Below are 19,681 nucleotides of genomic sequence, written 5' to 3' on the forward strand. Positions count from 1 at the left end.
ATTTCTATTGTAACTTGTATGAATTTAAATTAGTGCTGTCAAACGATTAATCGCGATTAATCGCATCCAAAATAAAAGTTTTTGTTCACATAGTATATGGGTGTGTACTGTGTATATTTATTATGTACATATAAATACACAACCATGCATGTATATATTTAAGAAAAAATATGTTACGTTTATATATTAAATATATTTATATATAAAATAAATTATATGAATATAAATATATGCATGTAAATACATGTAAATATTTTCAAAATATATACTGCAAGTGTGTGTATTTATATAAACATAAATATACACAGTACACACATATATTATGTAAATAAAAACTTTTATTTCGGATGTGATTAATCGCGATTAATCGCGATTAATCGTTTGACAGCGCTAATTTAAATGTATTTGTAATTACAATTAAGTTGCAAATATATTAACTGTAATATATACGGGATAACTCTGAATATATGAGATTGAGAGGCAGTTTGAGCTGAATGGAAGCTTTCTCACACACAGAGCTTCATTCTAGTGAGGTGAGGAAACAGGTGAGTTGTGTCTGTGCTGCAGACGTCGGTGCAGGTTCCCTCTCCAGCTGCAGGAGTCATTAAATATATTTATATATAAAATAAATTATATGAATATAAATATATGCATGTAAATACATGTAAATATTTTCAAAATATATACTGCAAGTGTGTGTATTTATATAAACATAAATATACACAGTACACACATATATTATGTAAATAAAAACTTTTATTTCGGATGTGATTAATCGCGATTAATCGCGATTAATCGTTTGACAGCGCTAATTTAAATGTATTTGTAATTACAATTAAGTTGCAAATATATTAACTGTAATATATACGGGATAACTCTGAATATATGAGATTGAGAGGCAGTTTGAGCTGAATGGAAGCTTTCTCACACACAGAGCTTCATTCTAGTGAGGTGAGGAAACACACCGGTCACTTATGTGCTGAATAAGCTTCACCAGCACAGCCATGAGGAATGTCTCACCTGCTACGCTCCAAATAAACCTGCTCATTACTCGTTAGAGGTAAGACTTAAGCTAGCAATCCCGTTTAGAAGCCTTTTGTTTTTGAGCCAATCGCCTGAGCTGCAAATGCCATGTGGCTGATCACTCTACACAGTATCACTCCATGCACAACCATAATGCCATATAACACCAAATAATGTCTTTATATAGAAGACCTAAGAACATTTACAAGTAGTTCATCACTTTTGAGTTCACAAAGGTGATTACTTGTGTGTTTTTACAGGTAACCAGGAAATGAGAGTATTGCTAACTCAAATGGACAAGTTGAACTAGTTCAACCAACTTAAAGGGGCAGTTCACCCAAAATTATCATAGATATTTTGAAGAGCGTTGGTAACCAAACAGCTGATGGTAGCCATTGACTTCCATACAGAAATATGGAGTAAATGTTGACAGAAATTTCATTTGGGTGTGTGTGTGTGTGTGTGTGTGATCCATCCCTTTAAGCTTATCAAAATTAAATGAAGAGAAATAGAAAGCACAGCGAACCCCCCCCCCCAAACAAACAAAAAACGTAATTATATTTATTCTTTTTTTTTCTCTTTTCTGTTTTAAAGTCTTATTATTTATTATCTAAAGTAATTAATTACTAGTTAATTTGGTTGTTTTCATTGTTGTTTTGCATGCTGAATGTTGATGTTTCTGCATGTCTACACAATTACTAACTAGTATAATATTTATGATACATACGTTAGTATTTTAATGTATCACAACTTCACAACTTTAAAAAAGTAGCCCATTCACACCCTTGTGAAAAATAACTGAACTTAATTTTATTGAAAGTGCACTTCAAGTCTTATTATTATTATTATTATTATTTTTTAATGTTTTAATATATTAATCAAAGGCTTAAAACTTAAAGAGCAAAGACTTTCTGTAGTGTACTTTTTTTGATAGTTTTTTAACACTTTTAAAAAGTGCAACTTTGTCACATTGAACACACTGAGCTTCTCTTCTCTTCACTGGGAGGCCGGGTTACTTCCAGGCACGGCTGGGTTTTAATTGTTATTTTATACTGTGGTGGGTCATATTTTATATGTAAAGCTGGAATGCTCCACAGGGATCCTAAACTTCCCCTCACTCAGCGGCAGACAAGCTTTCTCACAGCAGCAGAGACAGATTGATTTCCCACACTGAAACACATGTAACGCTCCTCCTGATGTAGAGTATGTGAGAGATCAACACTGTACAGATCATCTCACAATGATGATTACACTTTCAGAAGCAATAGCAACAGTTTTAGTGATTTTCTAAACCAGACTGCATTTGCATGTAATGTGGAGATAGATTACCTTGTGAAAAACAAGTGCGCTATATTTTATTGATTGTGCACTTGTAGTGTACTTCAAATCTTAAAAGTATATTTTTAAAAACTTGCAGATAATATTATATGATATGATAAATAAAAGGCTACTTAAGTGGAGCATACATTCATGACTGTTAAGTCTATTGTTCATACACTTTTAAAAGGTGTGCTTTGTAATAATATCAGTTTTAATGTACTTTTTAGTACTTTTAAAATAATTGTGTTTCATTAACCTTTTGTTGTGCTTTAAAGAATAACACACTTATTTTGATGTGTTGACTCATATACTAAAGAAAAGTATATTTTCGTTTACCATGAATGCTTGTCAGTACATTCAGCAGTAACACTTTAACCACATTTTAAAGACTTGATTATAAAACAACATGTAAAGAAGCACTTAAGTCCTAATTTAAAGAATATGTTTAAGTGTATATTTAAGTCTATTTGAAGAATATGAAATGCGAACATTACATTCAGTTCACACTTAAGTATATTCTTTTGAAACTATTTGATTTCCATGATACTCTTTTTAAAAGTATGCTAAAGTGTTTTTTATTTTTTTTTGCCACAAGGCTTCATATGGCCCCTCAAGTGTCCAATTTCTGCATTTAGTATTGTCTTGAAGGGATACTTCATCTGAATGACAAACCTACAGACGGGTTTTCCCCTTTATTGTGACACTGCCATCTTTCTCAATAAGAAATATTTGCTATCAATATACTGACGCCAAGGGCATGGGGTATTTGTTATCATGAAATTATATGCTGGTATAATTGTGTCATCATGACGATATTTATTTGGGTCATGACTTTCATTGCTTGATGCCTTGGGTGTGAGAATGGGTTGGCTTTTTTGACCGGATGTCAGTGGAGGATAGGTTTTAATACGCTAAATTCAGTATGTTGAGGAAACAGCTGATCACTTTATGAATTGACAGTCTGTCTGCTAATCTTCAACATGGCTTTTCGTTAGACAAAGGTTCCTCAAAGAACCTTTCAGTGAACACTAACAGCTCTTAAAAGGACTATTCTTGGTGTGAATTTTTTTTCCACTATAAAGAACATTTGGTGCAGTCGTAAGGTTCCAAGTTCATTGAAAGTTCTTTATGGAACCATCAATAGTTGACCGTCCTAAAATGGAAAGCCATTCAGTGATTTAGAATCAGGTTTAATAAATGTATGTTCAAATCTAAGCTTTTAAAACTTTTGTAGCTTGTAAATTGGCCAGTGAGTGAAAAAGTTAATTTCAAACTCTGATCATACACTCTCAGGGGAAAAAATGCACAACAAGTTTGTGCATTTTAGTACCTTCAGTGTACACTGGAAAAACGAACAAGTCATCATATATGTGACACTGGACCACAAAACCAGTATTAGGTGTCAATTTGTCAAAATTGAGATTTATACCCCATCTCAAAGCTGAATAAATAAGCTTTCCATTGATGTATGGTTTGTTAGGATAGGACAATATTTGGGCGAGATACAACTACTTGAAAATCTGGAATCTGAGGGTGCAAAAAAATAAATACAAATCAAAATATTGAGAAAATCATCTTTAAAGTTGTCCAAATGAAGTTCTTAGCAATGCATATTACTAATCAAAAATTAAGTTTTAATATATTTACAGTAGGACATTTACAAAATATCTTCATGGAACATGATCTTTACTTAATATCCTAATGATTTTTGGCATAAAAGAAAAATCAATAATTTTGACCCATACAATGTTTTTTTGGATATTGCTACAAATATACCCCAGCGACTTAAGACTGGTTTTGTGGTCTAGGGACACATATTTTACCGTGGAAACAAATGTAAATTGACGTTCCTATAACTCTCTGTGACACTTTCTTCCTCCTTAGTTTTGTTCTAAACTGTTATGTGCATTGGGGACTTATGTTACATCTAATCTTGGTAAATGAATGTTTATTGCACTATTTTAGTGTTGTGTGTTACCATGTTTATATGTTTAGTATTTGTGTGAATGACACTGAACACCATTTATATATTACTATTTATCCAAGGCTTGTGGAAAAGCAGCTTGTGCTGTGCTTGTCAGTGTATTACAAAGATACAAAACAGATATTAGGCTAGTGCTTACGGAGCCCCTAAAGGGACATGGTGATGGAAAAAAATTTGGGGTGGGTGGAAAAAAAATTCAGGTGGGAGGAAAAGCATTTTTCAATATTTTTGCGTTGTCGCGATTCTGGGACATTCTAAAACGCTTAATGTGGCTTAATGTACTAAAACAGTGACACTGGAGGCCAAATTCGGTATTAATAAATGTATTAATACTAATAACAATTTTAATATTAATAACCTTATTAGTAGTATCACTATTAATGAAGCAGAATAGCCATGAACACAATGCGCTAATGCACGTTAAGATTTTTCTCCCCCATAGAAAACCGTTATAGAAAATGCTTGGACGAAGACTGTAATATAAAAAGACCAAATCTGGTACACAGTTTAATAATAAAAAATATTACGCACAGGAAGGCATATGAGCCCAGAATATGAACGGAAACCGCAAAGTTCACGTTTTCTCCCCCATAGAAAAATATTATAAACACTTAACGTGGCATAATGGATTAACGTTACCGCGCTGCTTGCCTGTACATAGTAGGCCTAAATATTTTAAATAAAATATAAAATTTGGGCTTTTTATATCACTGTCTTTTTTATATTAAGCCACGTTAAGCACAGTTTTCTATAGGGAAGAAAATGCTTATCATGTAATTCAGCTCATATTCTGGGCTCATCTGCTTGCATATGTACACAGAATATATTTGTAATAATTTCTGTAGCATATTTGGTCTTTTTATCATCGTCTTCACAAGCCGCATTTTCGTCATGGGAGGAAAACGCTTAATGTGCAATTTAGTGTTTTCTGATCACATTCTGGGCTTCTCTGCTTTCCTATATGAAGTGAAGTGAAGTGACGTGACATGTGGCCAAGTATGGTGACCCATACTCGGAATTAGTGCTCTGCATTTACCCAGCCAAAGTGCACACACACAGCAGTGAACACACACACACACCGTGAACACACACCCGGAGCAGTGTGCAATACTACATACTATATGTAGTATATACTGTGTTTATTAATAACTGTATACCGAATTCGGCCTTTTTACCGTCTTAGTCCATTAATTAAGTGTTTCTTTCTATGGGCGATAAAATAATTAACGTGCAATTTAGCGGGTTATGTTCATATTCTGGGCTATTTTGCTTGTCTGTATTTCTGTCAGGACCACTATCGTCAAATATGATTGACAATGAGCATACAGTTCCTCTTCAGGAACTCGAGCTGCGTCGACAAACGCTAGGGGAACGCCTTCCGCGATCCACGCTCTGAATCGTATGTGAAATCAGTCCAATAGCTGAACGGGACGTCACGGCGGATGACGTCATGACCAGGATGAAAGCAGGGAGAGCAGCAATACCCCCCCTCCCCCCCCAGGGTAAACAGAGCAGAACCAACATAAATGTATTGCAGATATTGTTAAAGTTCAATAATGTTATGTACACATTTTAGAATTAGTCTGATTCAAAGGAGAATCAGAAGGCTGAATCCCGACTGACAGAGGAGGAGCTGGGGATGGAGAAGGGTAATTAGCTATCGAGCAATGCGAAAACTGCTGATAATACTGAGGGACCTTATATATGAATACTTAGATAGGTGTCGTATTCCCATAGGTAGATGGAGATCAGCTGAGAGTCAGCTGATGCGAGCTTGACTAACGTGACCTGTCAGAACTAACGCTACGCTTGATTTATTAATAAGGTGTGTAGGCCTACTAAATTTGTTTTACATTAAGTGTTTTAGAATGTCCCAAAATCATGCCTTGAACTAGCACTGACTGTATTTCTTTATACTTAAGTCCAAGCTCAAAATAAAACTCTATGAAATGCTACATTGTGAATGTACGGAGCTGTATGAGCCAATAAAAGCTGTAAAGTAAACAGGAAGTGTTTGTCCGAACTCAACTGATTTTGCGAGGCAACGCAAATATCTTTGCGAGAGAACAGACAAGTTTTGTGAGACAACGCAAAAAAATCAGAAAATATTTTCCACCCACTCCGATTTTTTCCACTCACCCTGATTTTTTTCCCACCACCATGTCCCTTTAGGGGCTCCGTAAATACTTCAGTAGGTTGGTGTATGAATATTATATATCAATGAAGTTTTTTCTGTAAATTTAAGCTACATCTAAAATGATGCTGCCAAAAATGTTTTCCTGTAAAGCACTGTTTCCTGTAAAGCACTGTTCTGTAAAGTACTGTTAGTAATTGTACAAACTAATTGTACTGACAACCACTTTCTGCTGTTTTTTTTACTGTAAATTTCATGGATTTTTAGTGTATATATTAGTACCTAAAATGAACATATTAATAACTTTTCAAAGGGTACTGTCCAAGTGCCCATACACTTTTTTTCTGAGAGTGTATGAAAAAACCCCCACAGATGTCCACAGATCTCTCTATCATGACATCTCCAAGACGTCTGTCAGACTCAAGGGAAGGGCGGCTGGAGGAACACTTTGTACTGGGATTCAGTGAGATACTTCAGTCGGGCTGCCTTTGTGCTGCTTTTCAGTGCAACACAAAGAGTTACTAATCCGCAGCTCAAAGGAGCGAGCTTTCCTGTGTAATTACAGATGCAATACAAGCCTCTGTCTACAGGGCAATTACTGCTGACACACACGAGACAGGCCAAGAGCGCTGGAGACAGATGTCAACACGGCATCAAAGGAATTCTTCACATTTCCATACAAACACTGGGGAGAAGAGGAACGTTGCTTTCCTCTTACTTTTTTTTCTGCATGAATGGACACACAAACAGCCTTTGACAAGTAGTCTCAAAATTCCTCTGTGTGCTAATGGGGTCCCTGCATGGTTTCATGCTGACATCACCACTGAAAATGCTTCTCGCCAATTTCATATTGTTGTGAGCAGCCAGCTGCGGCTGAATCACCGAATCCCCAAATCATTCCGATCCCAAGAGACCGAAGACCCTTTCACCTCAAACCTCTCCTGCTGGATTACAAGAGCTGTGTGTGTGTGTGTGTGTGTGTGCACATAAACACTTGACGGAATGAAAGCAGAGAGCAAGTAGTCGGTGAGAGAGAAACTGAGACAAATGGAAGAGATAAAAGAGAAGTGTTTTTGTTCTGTTAAGGAGTGTGAGAAAAAAGTAAAATAATGAAGCTGCTTCTTTTCAATCCCTCTTAGGCCTCGATATTCCAAGATGATAAAAGCCTGAAATGTTTACTATGTGTAAGCATGTGAACACAAATGTTTCTAGCTATGCAAGCTCAATTTGGTACATTGTTGATTTTTATAATGCCATGCAAGTATACACCCTAAGAAGTACACTTTAGCATACTTTTAAAGCGAGTATTATTTGTGGAAGTAATGTACTTTAAAATAATTTTAATTCATTTTAAAATATTATTAATTTTCATGCTTATTCTCAAAAACCAGCAGCTGCTGACTAGCATTTTATGAATCACCAAGGACCAGATGACCTGTGGATGAGTAAATTAAGAGCAAATTTTCCATTTTGGGAGAACTATTACTTTAAGTGCACTTCTTTTTCACAAGGGCTGGCATGGCAGTGTGTAGAGAATCCTGTTTTGGCCTTAAGTGTATGTAGCTTGATCAAATTAAGTTTGCTTCAAAAGAATGGAAAATCTTGGTTTATGCTTCTTTATGCCAGGTTATCTTGAAACATCCAGCTAACTAACCAAGCCACATTTGAAGAAAGGGACCTTGGACTGAAGATGCATGTGAGAGTCCAAAATGAACACAAAGCCACAGCTAGTTGTGTGTCAGCTCTGTGTTCGCATTCCCTGCTGGGACGAGTGAAAGTCAGCTTATTAGCATAGAAGATTCATACCATGAAGAATCCAAGTGGCCTTTATTTTTTTAAGCAAGTTCATTGAAGTGTCAAACATGCTTGCAGAATGAAAAACTGTATATATCTAATATGTTATATGAAAATAAACATATGCATGTAAATATTTTCAAAATATATACTGCATGTGTGTATTTATATATAGATAATAAATACACACACATATATTATGTAAACGTTTTGAATGTGATTATTAATTGTTTGACAGCACTATATATATACAGTATATATATATATATATGTATATATATCATATTTGGTAATTTTACAGTTCAGAGGACACACTGTAAATTTCAATATTAACATCTTGCAAACTTATTACCTCACAAAAATCTAAATAAAGGTTGCTCAATATATTAAAGTTTACTCAGAAGCCAATTTATAAATATACTTAGTAACCTTAACTAGAATTTTCTTTTTCTTGAAATATGTATGTTGAGTCAAGTAAAGTTAATGTGCAATTTACACAACTTGGGGTCATGAGGTGTCTCTTTACAAAATAATCTGACTTATTATCCCCAGAATTTTTTACCCAGGAACAACTGACTCTTATACTGTGCATGGAAAAACAGTTTGCAAATGAATTTTTACAGTTGTGTCCTATATCAGAGCCGCTTTAATTACGAAAGACTGGTGAAGCAAGATGGCATCCGACTGAAAAAGACACAGACCCAGCAGTCAGCACCTGTGCTAAGAACTTAGTAAAAAGCAGCAATTCTCACGTAGCCTATATGTGTGACATCATGCGTTTGCAGAGCATTTATCTCTAGAATGTTGAGTTGAGTCTTAATCAATCCCAACCTAATTCCAGATTGACAGTCTCCAGAGCTTTCTGCTGCTCGAGTCTCACTCCTAAATAAGGAACCACAGACTCTGGGCTAATGAGCCTGGCGCGCCTCCAGAGCTCCAGGGCTAAAGGGAGGATATACAGTATCAGAGCATCGTCAGAATAAACTCAAGGGTTTGTACTGTAGTTTATGTCAGCTTGCTCACGCTCACTGCGTATGTGAGTTAAATAAACAAATGGAGTAAATGGAGATTAAATGTTTAGGGTTTCATCATAAGGCAGTGTAATATAATCTGTTTATGTTAAGGAGTCGTTTCCTTTCCAGATTTTGGGAAAATTCACTTAAATACTTGATTTATTCAACCACATGAAATAATGAAATTCATTCAGACCAGTTCAAAGAAAAAAAGAAAAAAAAAGCTTTAACGATTCATTTTCTTAGACAGATTGTTTGGGAAAATATCACATTTATAAACTTTTATGAAGATTTTTTTTTAAGTCTCTGAAATCATCATTGACTTGCTGGTCAAGAAACATTTGTGATTGTTATCAACACTCTTAAAAATAAAGTTGCTTCACAGCGATGCCATAGAAGAACCATTTTTGGTTCCACAAAGATCCATTCAGTCAAAGGTTCTTTAAAGAACCATCTCTTTCTTACCTTTTTATAATCTGAAGAACCTTCTTTCACCACAAAGAACCTTTTATGAAACAGAAAGGTTCTTCAGATGTTGAAGGTTCTTTATGGAACCATTTAGACAAGAAAGGTTCTTTTATGGCATCGTGAAGCACCTTTATTTTTAAGAGTGAATGTTGAAAACTGTTGTGCTGCTTCATGTTTTTGTGGAAACCGTAAGACACTGAATATAAATGCTGTTCATTTGAACTCTATTTATCAAAGAATCTTTAAAATCACACTTAAGCAGCAAAAACTAATTTCAGCGATGATAACAATATGAATCATTATTAATAACTCAGCGCCAATAAAAACTGAGCAGCAAATCAGCATATTAGAATGATTTCTGAAGAATCATGTGACACTGAAGGACTGGAGTAATGCTGAAAATTCAGATTTGGTCACAGGAATAAATTACATTTGAACAGATATTCACATAGTAAAACTTTTTAAAATTATTTTAGAATATTACTGTTCTTACTGTACTTTTGGACAAATAAATGCAGCCTTATATAAGACTATATATTCAAAAGAATGCAATTTATCAAAAAAAACACAAGCGCACAATCACTTGTCACTTAAATAATTTATTTACCACTAGAGCACCACAACAGTAATGTGTTACAATACATCATAGTGGGTCAACAATATCAACATCATCATCATCATCATCATCATCATAGACAACAATAACAATAAACAGCTCTAGTGTGACAATGCTGGTGTCTCCTTCCGCTTCCTGTGTCTTCAGAAAGTCCACTGGCATTCTTGCCCTAATACAACTAAAATAAGTGTCACCTAAAAATCTTGGACATGAATGGACGTTGCTCTTTTAATCTGATCTGCCACCAGTTTCTCTCTAACACTGGTTAAGATGAGGACTAGTTAAAGGGGGAACCTCAACCTGGAAGCCACTCACATCATCAGCTCATGTTATGTGGGTGAAGCTATAACTACGAATAAAAACCAACAAACAAAAGTTACAAATAAAAAATAGTCAGTGCAATTCTTTCGTAACAAAGGATCACTTTCTCTGAGAGAAAACAAAATCACAAATTCAGGAAGACTTTTTGAGATGTGTAGAAACATTTCTCCATGATAAGCGTTATGGACGTCAGCGTCCACGGCGGCTGCAGTGCATTCGTCAAGCTGGCCTCTGCACAACACGTTCAAAGAATGAACCGGGGTTACCGTCTCACTTACACGTCCACTATACGTCTGTTCACATTCTTCAAATCCTTTCATCAAAATCTCTGACTTTACTAAAGCAACTCACTCTTCTCACATCAATAGCAACATTTACATGCACCCCAACGATCCGTTTAGAATTGGATCGATGGCTCAATCGGACTGAAAAGCCTTCATGTAAACGATTCGACAGAGTTCGATCCAAATTAAATTTCAATCGAATTTAAAGGGGTGCTTTACGTGCTACATTGTTTCCTGTTGATTTGATTATTTCAGGTTTACAAACCTTAAACAATCCAATCAACAGGAACAAATTAAGCACGACTATTTTCTCGGACGTATGAGAAAATACGCAAAAAAAAGTACTCATATGCATCAGTGATAGTTTTATGTCATACAAACGTGTGCATGTTGATTTACATGTTCCGTCTTACAAACTGGTCAGTGGAGGAGACTGAATATTTCCTAATATTTGCTAAAAAAAAATATATATATATTTTTTAGATATGTCCAGTTCTGAATGTGGCGACTGGGAACTGCGCATGCGCTATATTTTTGTTCGGAATTAATGTAATGCACGTGCAAACAAATAAGTTAGTGTAAACAGAGCTTCGAGAATCTGATTCGGACTGGATTCAGTCCGATTAGTGCATGTAAACAAACCTATTGCAAATTCAGTCTCTGATGACATCACTTCCTTTCAACACTGTCGAGTTGGTGACATCACAGCTTCACCTGCTCTAATAAGGGACCATGGGGTGAATTCAAGAAGTTGCCAATTTTGCATGCTGTGCCCAGCATGTGTTTTACTAACCACCCATATTCCAGTTTAACCAGGCACAACATGCTCTGGTATAGCTCTGCGTGGTGAGTATCTAAAAGTCACGGTCATTCTTTTCAGAAATGCCTGCTTTTACGCAAATTTGTGGCTGTTTGCAGCTGTTTTAATTTGTGAATTGTTTTCAAACCATGCAAACACTATTTTAAGGTGGCGTAGTTACATGTACTTTACCCTACAATAAGTACATGTTGTTAATTAATATTACTCAGTACATATTTGTGTAATTACAGCGTCACCTTAAAATACAGTAAAGACTGTCCTCTGCCCATCCCTAAAGGAACTAACTTTCAGGCATGTGTTATAGGCACCATTTTTGCCTGGGACTTTTTTGCAGGTATTGTTGTGATCTTTACATACGATTTGTGTCAAGAATATGGGGCCGTTTACACGACAACGTTTTCAGCCAAAAACGGGAGACTTTTTATGCGTTTTGCCTGTTCGTTTACACGACAATGGCGTTTTGGGGACTGAAAACGCATATTTTTGAAAATGGGTTTCAAAGTGCAACTTTTTGAAAACGCCACCGTTATCATTTCCGTGTAAACACCCAATACGGGAATCTTTGAAAACGGTGACGTCATGCGCGTGCGTAGTACGTGTTAGGTATGTAGACATGCGCAGTACGTTTTGATTTTAAAGGCAAGCGCGAACAAACATATACACAACAATGGCGGAGTATATGGTAGTTTTGTTGCTGCTCAAGAGTTTGCTAACGCTTCTTCAGCAAAGTGTGGATTTTCTTCACCAATATTACAACCAACAGTGGAGACGCATCATATACAACATATAATTGTCACTTCCCTACAGATGCTGTTTACTAACAAGGTGACAGCGCCAACTACTGGCCTGGCATACGTAATACAGCGTTTTTGGATGTTTTCGCGGATATGTTTAGACGTGAATCATTTTGAAAACGTTGTCGTGTATACGTGAAACTTTTTAAAAACGCAAGGGAAAAACTTTTCAGTTTTTGACTACATCGTTGTTGTGTAAACGTAGCCTAAGAGCTAACTAGACATGAATTTGTAGACAAACATTTTTAAACTTCAGAATAAGGCGTTTAAAGTTCTTCCACATATACGTACGTAATCATAAATACTTCTTGCTTTGCAAGCTCAGTTTCACACGCTGTTAAGTTCTGAAACACAACTAAATATCACAAGTACATGTTGCATTCTCAGGGGAACTACAGTGGACTAGCATACTTTTCTCTTCCAGGTCAATTGCTGTAATGGCAGAGCAACAGTTTGAAGAGAATCTTTCTGAGCATGTTAATATCCAGCTATCTGCATAATAAAACATTAGGATTAATGGTGCAGATATTTGATGGAAACTCTGTTTGTTTCTGCCACAGTGATTCAAAAATGCAATGGTTTTGCTTTGCAGCAGTTGCGTTTTTGAGTAGAGAATGGTCTTTGGCTGCTTGGAACAACATGACTTATTGGTCTTGGCCTTTTTTATACCATGTAAGCTGGCTTAAACTATGTCTTTCTGAGGCTTGCATTAACTTTCCGCAATATTTCATTTCTTTCTGTCACCAACCCCTATGCAAAAACGCTTCATTTGCGCCAAACTCGAAGTTCATTTGCGACAACTGTTCGCCAGAAGTTTCCAGCTCTTCACCAGTCTTGGTGAACAATATCATGGGTTTTATATATTACCAAACAAATAATATCCGTATTACTGAGGGAAACAAAATCAACAACAACAACAAATAAAACAGAAGTGTTGGTTTGAAATGAATGGAACAAGGGATTTTCTCTTCCGCTTGCTTCACATATAGACACATCTAGATCACGTACTTCCAGTGTTTGCCAAACTCACATCCATAGAGTGATGAGTGGGTGATGTGACACATGCCGACAGGGCTGTTTCCAGCACAAGTTCACACATTCAGATGTGTGTTGTGGTTTGTGAGAGTTTGTAGGAATTACGCTGTTGTACCTTGAAACCCTGCGCAGCACATGTGTGATTGGGTTTTAAATTACTGTGTGTTTGTTTGAGTGAATGCGTGTTCTCGGAAACGGAGCTGATCGGTTCCTAGCTGCACTTGCAGGACTTGACAATCATGTTGGAGAGCTGCTCGATTTTGGGGGTTTTTCCGATGTAGTAAAGGATTGTGAGGGGTTCCAGATCCTGAGACACACAGCAAGGAGATGCAGACGCTTCTGGATTGATGGTGTTATAGAGGCCAAGGATCTGAAATGGGACATGACATTGTATGTATATGTAATTCATTGCTTGACAAATAAAAAAAAATCAGTACCTAGAAGCATTATAACTAGAATTATATTAACTCCTCCCAAAATGAAAACTAATGATAAATGATAACTGAAGGTTTTGTCTTACGTTGCTGTGCTGGGTGTCTGCGCTCCACAGATATGGACAGGCTCCCGCACAGAAGTTGGCGTTATAACCTTTGGGTTCGTGGATCCACCTCCAGCCCAGATCCTTCTTGAAGTCGATGTAGAGAGAGCGTAAACAGCAGTTGTCCTGCACATTCCTGTGGGATGATGGGAGACAAACACAGCTGAAGTATGACACGCAACTTTCTTTGTTGGCACATTTTTGGTACACTTTCAAACTACGGTATATGCACATAAAAAATAATACTCTTATAATTGATAATCAATATATATTTTGACAATTAAAATTAGAAATAACTGCAGTAGCAAGAAAAAACTGCAGTAGCACTATGCAAGTATTCCCATGAGCACACAGATAAAATGGTAACATTTAAATTAACTATTAAAATTATATTTAACATCACTGAACCAGTCTACAGTATATACATTAAGTTATACTGTACCAACAAAACTCTTTTTGTGGGGGTTAAATCAGGTAGAACTATCTGTTTAAGGTAAGTTGCCACTTTTTACAGTGTAGTTTTACATGTACATAAATTTTTCTACCATTAAATCCCTCAGTAAATTTAGTTTAAGCAGAATATTTAGTTTTACAAATGCAGATGTAGCATATATAGTGATGGTATATGCTAAATGTGCAGAATTCTGAATAGAGTTAGGCTAGAAATGCCTTCAAATTTCATTTCAATTCTTGAACTAGAGAAAAGCACTTTAGAATTAGATAAAAATCATACAACTGCTCGTTCGCTCGCTCTCTCTCTCTCTCTCTCTCTCTCTCTCTCTCTCTCTCTCTCTATACAGTGTTTGATTTTTCGTGAGACGTGAGAGTAAGAGAGTAAAGAATTTAATTTTTTTTGGGTGAACTGCCCCAAAATCTCTATAGATATATATAAAAAACACACACCCTCTCGCTCTCTCTCTCTCTCTCTCTCTCTCTCTCTCTCTCTCTCTCTCTCTATACAGTGTTTGATTTTTCGTGAGACGTGAGAGTAAATGATGACAGAATTTAATTTTTTTTGGGTGAACTGCCCCTTTAATGTTTTTATTATTATTATTATTATTATTAATTAAATGATACTCTAAATAAGAAACTAAATCTGCCAGCAGGAGGCGGTAAATGTCTTCATTCGATTCGTTCAAACGGCTGATTCATTCAGGAATGAAGTAAATGGCTCTCTTTACGGATGGACTACGGAATCATTGATTCACACGATTCGTTCAAAACGCGGATTCATTCAGAAACTAAACACCTCTGTGTTGCAGGGAGACGCACAACAATTCTGCTATGGCTTTAAAGGTAATATATTCTTTGCAAAAACACATAATATTGTGTTTAAAATATAACACAATATCAACTTCTTATTTACTGAACTGTTGTATAAAATATTTAAATGTGATATTCGGGACAAAATCAGCACTCGTGTGATATTGCTCTCTCTGCTCGTGTGATATCGCTGATCATGTGATATAAATATGAGACAAAAACTCATACAGGAGCATTCTTGCCACAATATCTTGAATTTTAGAGCATCACTGCATTTATGCTCATATTTGTCAACAGTCAACTTTATGAAATGTAAGATGACGTACAGGTCTGGGGGCGGGGCCAGTGCGTAACCTGCGTTAAAATATTTTAATCGCATTATTTTTTTCATAACTAATTAAGTTAACGCGTTAAATTGACAGCCCTAATACAGTATATATATATATATATATATATATATATATATATAGTTATGTTTAATAAGTTACTTTTTTAATCAATTAATGGACTAATAATCACATGTAAATTTTCCGATACTCATGTTTATAATTACATGCTTTTGTGCTTATAGCTTATTATATTATACGATCAAAAGATTACATTTTTGAGCTCAATATTTTCTTCTGAAGTAATCTGAACTTAATGTGTATGGTAAAAATACGATATTTTCTGATGGCTGCTAATTTGTTTACAGTATTGAAATTAGTTAATCAGTTAAGAAAACTGAGTTATACATATCAAAAAAAATGAAAAGGAATAATTTGTCTAAATTAACTTGCAAAATGTATATTGGATTAATCTTAATTTCTCTGTGTCTAATTCATTTCTAATTCATGGCTAAAATATATTTAAGCATTCATATGCATTTAATATTTTGTACTAGACAGATTTTTGAACAGACAAATGCTCTCTAGAATGAAATTATCCCTCCCTCTAATATAATATATCTTGCATCTGAATAGAATGTAGCAAATCATGGCTCACAGCTGTCTAATTTCTATTAACAAAAAAAACAAAACAAGGGATGAGTCCTTCGAGACGTCCCACCCAAACCTTCTATTCCAATTGGAAATTTGTGTGATTTCTTAAAATCCTGAATTCTGGCCAACACTTCTAATCAGATCAGTCCACTCGATGTCAACGTCGATTTTTTTTTTACGATTTGGAGACAAATGTCTGCTAGTTTCTCAGCTTGTTAATACTGGATGCTATGATGGAAGCTGATATGTCAGGAAATATAAAATTAACAGCACACTGGTATAATGTGAGCGAAAACGTGATTGCGACAGCAATTGGCTGGACAAGCGAGAATACAGATGACTTTTATTAAAAGACAATCGAGCCACTTTTATTTATATTTTAGCTTTAATCCAACAGTGAAAAGTTTTCCAGTTCATTGATTAAGTCGAGTCTGGATTGATAGGTGGTCCGGTCTGCTTTGATACACGGCCCGCCGATTGCATAAATCTGGACTGAAGTCTGGCTGCTTTTAACTAATGACAGATGATATCTATAGGCCCCAGAAGCACTGTGCTGTGTTAAACATTCCGCTGCGGTTCAGATGCAGACTGTGGGAAAAACTTCATTTGTGAGGAGGTGGTACCTGGAGCAGAAGGCCGCGTCCAGAGCACGTTTCTGTCTGTGGCTCTTGTGCTGCGACTCCAGCCGGTATGACGGGAGCAGCATCAGCAGCAGGTGTGGAGACTGACCGCTGTGACGGCGCTTTTTAAACATCTTCAGATCCCCTCCGTGCACAAAGCTGTCATCTATACCTGTGAACCGCGCAGAAACCAGGCAATACGTTAGACTGTTTGCATCAGCAAGCGAAGACATTCCTGTATCTCAAACAGTAGAGCAGTCTCAGTCTTTCTACTTCAAAATTTCATGTTTAATTCAATGCGTTACTTTTTAATTTCTTTATAATTATTTGTGAAACTGACTAGCAATTTCTGACTGAAAAGAGTTTCTAAAACAATTGTATTTTATTCAGTGTAGGCTCAATTTACAGGGAATGCATGAACTAATTACTTGTTAACACTGAAAAAAAAGTGAAATGATCATGACGTTTATTTAAAGGGCTTTAAAAAAAAATCAAGGTATTCATTTTAAACCCGTTTTGTTAAGTTGGTCTAAACTAAAATATTTTTCATTAATATTAAAACAAAATTTAAGGTTTAAATCTAAACCCTAAATATAATTTGAGAACTAAATTTGGCTCTAACAATTTAAGAGAAATTTTGTTACCTAACTTAGTTCCAAAGTACCTTTTTTTTTTCCAGTGTACCTTAAATGCAGTGTAAGTCGCTTGGATAAAATTGTCTACCAAATGCATAAATGTAAATGTGTATTAATGCAATTAACTATGAGAGGCTGTGGGTTACAATGATTTTACTACAAGTACAGTAGCTTAACTAAAATTTGGGGGAAAAAATCAATATGAATTACCCATAAACATGCTGTCATGCACACAACATATGGAGTATTTCAGGAACATGAGATGCTATTAATAATCATAAAGAGGTTCATTAAAACCATTAAACCAATTTTCATTGAACTGTGAACCAGTAACTTTTAGGATTAATTAAATATTGTTTGAAAAAATATTATTATATATTTTATTATTATTATAAATCCTTGTATTGTTATTATTTTCATACTACTACTACTACTACTACTACTAATAATAATAATAACATTATTATTATTATAGGATCAGCTTCAACATGTGTCCATCAAACGTCTTCAGTTGAAAGCAGTATGCGACTAGAAGCTGGAATCTAGACAAAGGGTGGAGACGTTCAAATATAAGCTAGTTTTCATTTGTTTAACTTTTTTTTGGTTACGACATAATTCCCATGCCTCAATTTGTGTTGTTTCATAGTTTTGATGACTTTATTATTATTGTAAAATGTGACAAATAGGCCTCATCTAGAACGAGTAGGTGTGTCCAGACTTTGGCCTGCTCGTGTGCTTTTAAGTGCACTTTGTTTTGAATCGATTGCTGCAATTCATGCCTTAATCAGATCCAATCCTTTCTGAAAAAAAGTTAATATATATATATATATATATAAATCAAATCTGATGGAATCTTGGAAGAAACAAAAACATTGATTTCCATTATTCTCTTTTCCTTTCAACTCCCAACATACACACACACACACACACACACACACACACACAGAAACAGCCCTCACTCACAAACAAACAGACTCGCACCCCCACCCAAAGCCACCTGCAAAGCGCGCCTCCAGCTCCTCGCTCTTGTTGGGGATGATGTAATTATTTGACGGCACAAATGTGCAGCAGGGACAGTGCAGGCTGATCTTGAATCCATTGTTTCTGTCTGGTGGGAGAGGAAAACAGTGAGAAACACACACATGCACAGAAAGGTCAGATAATCTACAGCAGATAAATGAGCTCATCTCTGGATCTGGCCCCTGATGTAGATCTAGCCCACTCCCATCATCCCTCAGGAGTCACACACAGCGTCACTGCCGTCTCTCAGCTCCAGCATTCATCACAGCCACTCTAATAACACTGAAGATCTCCCGCTGCAGCCTGAGCTCTATCGCTCTCCTGCGTAATATGATGGAGAGCCGCTGGGCTCGTGCTGTTATGAGCTCATGTAGGCTGACGATGATCCTACACCTTCATCATTGCTTTTGCTCTGGCCTGTTATTACTGCTATTCTTGTGCACTTTGAAAAGCCATGGTGAAAACTCACTCAACGCTGCATGGACGAAGGATTCGAACTGAGAATACAGAAATGGCTAAATCCATTACATTTACAGTACTGCGCAGATGCTTCACAACAACTTTTGTTTAAAGATGGTTATTTATATCTTTTGCTTTAGTGTGTCATTCGGAAATATTGATCGTAGGTTTTAGGTTTCCAAATACACTTTGAATGAATATACTGTGTCAAGTTTCCTAAGTGAATATAATTAAATGTGATCTGAATGTAATATTTTTGGACTTAATTGCAGCAAAATAATAAAAGTATTACTGTTTCTGTTGATTAAGTCAGTCTCTTTGTATTAAGTTAACTTATTGGTTACTTACCAAGGGGTCATCGGATGCTTTTATGCACTTAAGTAGTTTGAACTGAAATGTGTGTTGGCAGTGTGTGTACACAACCACCCTATAATGATAAAAATCCACGTTTTTTTTTTTTTACTTTTTTTAAAATCTCAAATCAAGCCGTTCTCAGATTCTTGGCTGTGTGATGTCACACAGACCCAGGCCCCTCCCACGATTGTTGATTGACACTTGCA

The 19,681-nt window shown here is 35.9% G+C and overlaps 1 protein-coding gene across 2 annotated transcripts in view; it reads right to left on the reverse strand.

Annotated features, from left to right (window-relative positions):
* Positions 1-8,189: 8,189 nt before the first annotated feature.
* The window catches only part of LOC107598937 (transforming growth factor beta-2-like), a 44,227-nt gene continuing 32,735 nt past the window's right edge, over positions 8,190-19,681 (reverse strand). The window contains exons 4-8 of one of the 2 annotated variants that reach the window (XR_001610614.1): positions 18,640-18,750; positions 17,011-17,179; positions 14,127-14,280; positions 12,925-13,976; positions 8,190-8,203 (exon numbers count right to left, since the gene is read on the reverse strand). Coding sequence is in view for 1 of the 2 variants with exons in the window: in XM_016290380.1 (XP_016145866.1) it covers positions 13,818-13,976; positions 14,127-14,280; positions 17,011-17,179; positions 18,640-18,750 (593 nt within the window). In the remaining variant the exon portion in view is untranslated. Of the gene's footprint in view, positions 8,204-12,587; positions 13,977-14,126; positions 14,281-17,010; positions 17,180-18,639; positions 18,751-19,681 lie in introns of those variants that run through there. The other variant, XM_016290380.1, reaches the window with a different exon arrangement.

This window comes from Sinocyclocheilus grahami, unplaced genomic scaffold (genome assembly GCF_001515645.1).
Source record: "Sinocyclocheilus grahami isolate Dianchi unplaced genomic scaffold, SAMN03320097.WGS_v1.1 scaffold258.1, whole genome shotgun sequence".
NCBI lineage: Eukaryota > Metazoa > Chordata > Actinopteri > Cypriniformes > Cyprinidae > Sinocyclocheilus > Sinocyclocheilus grahami.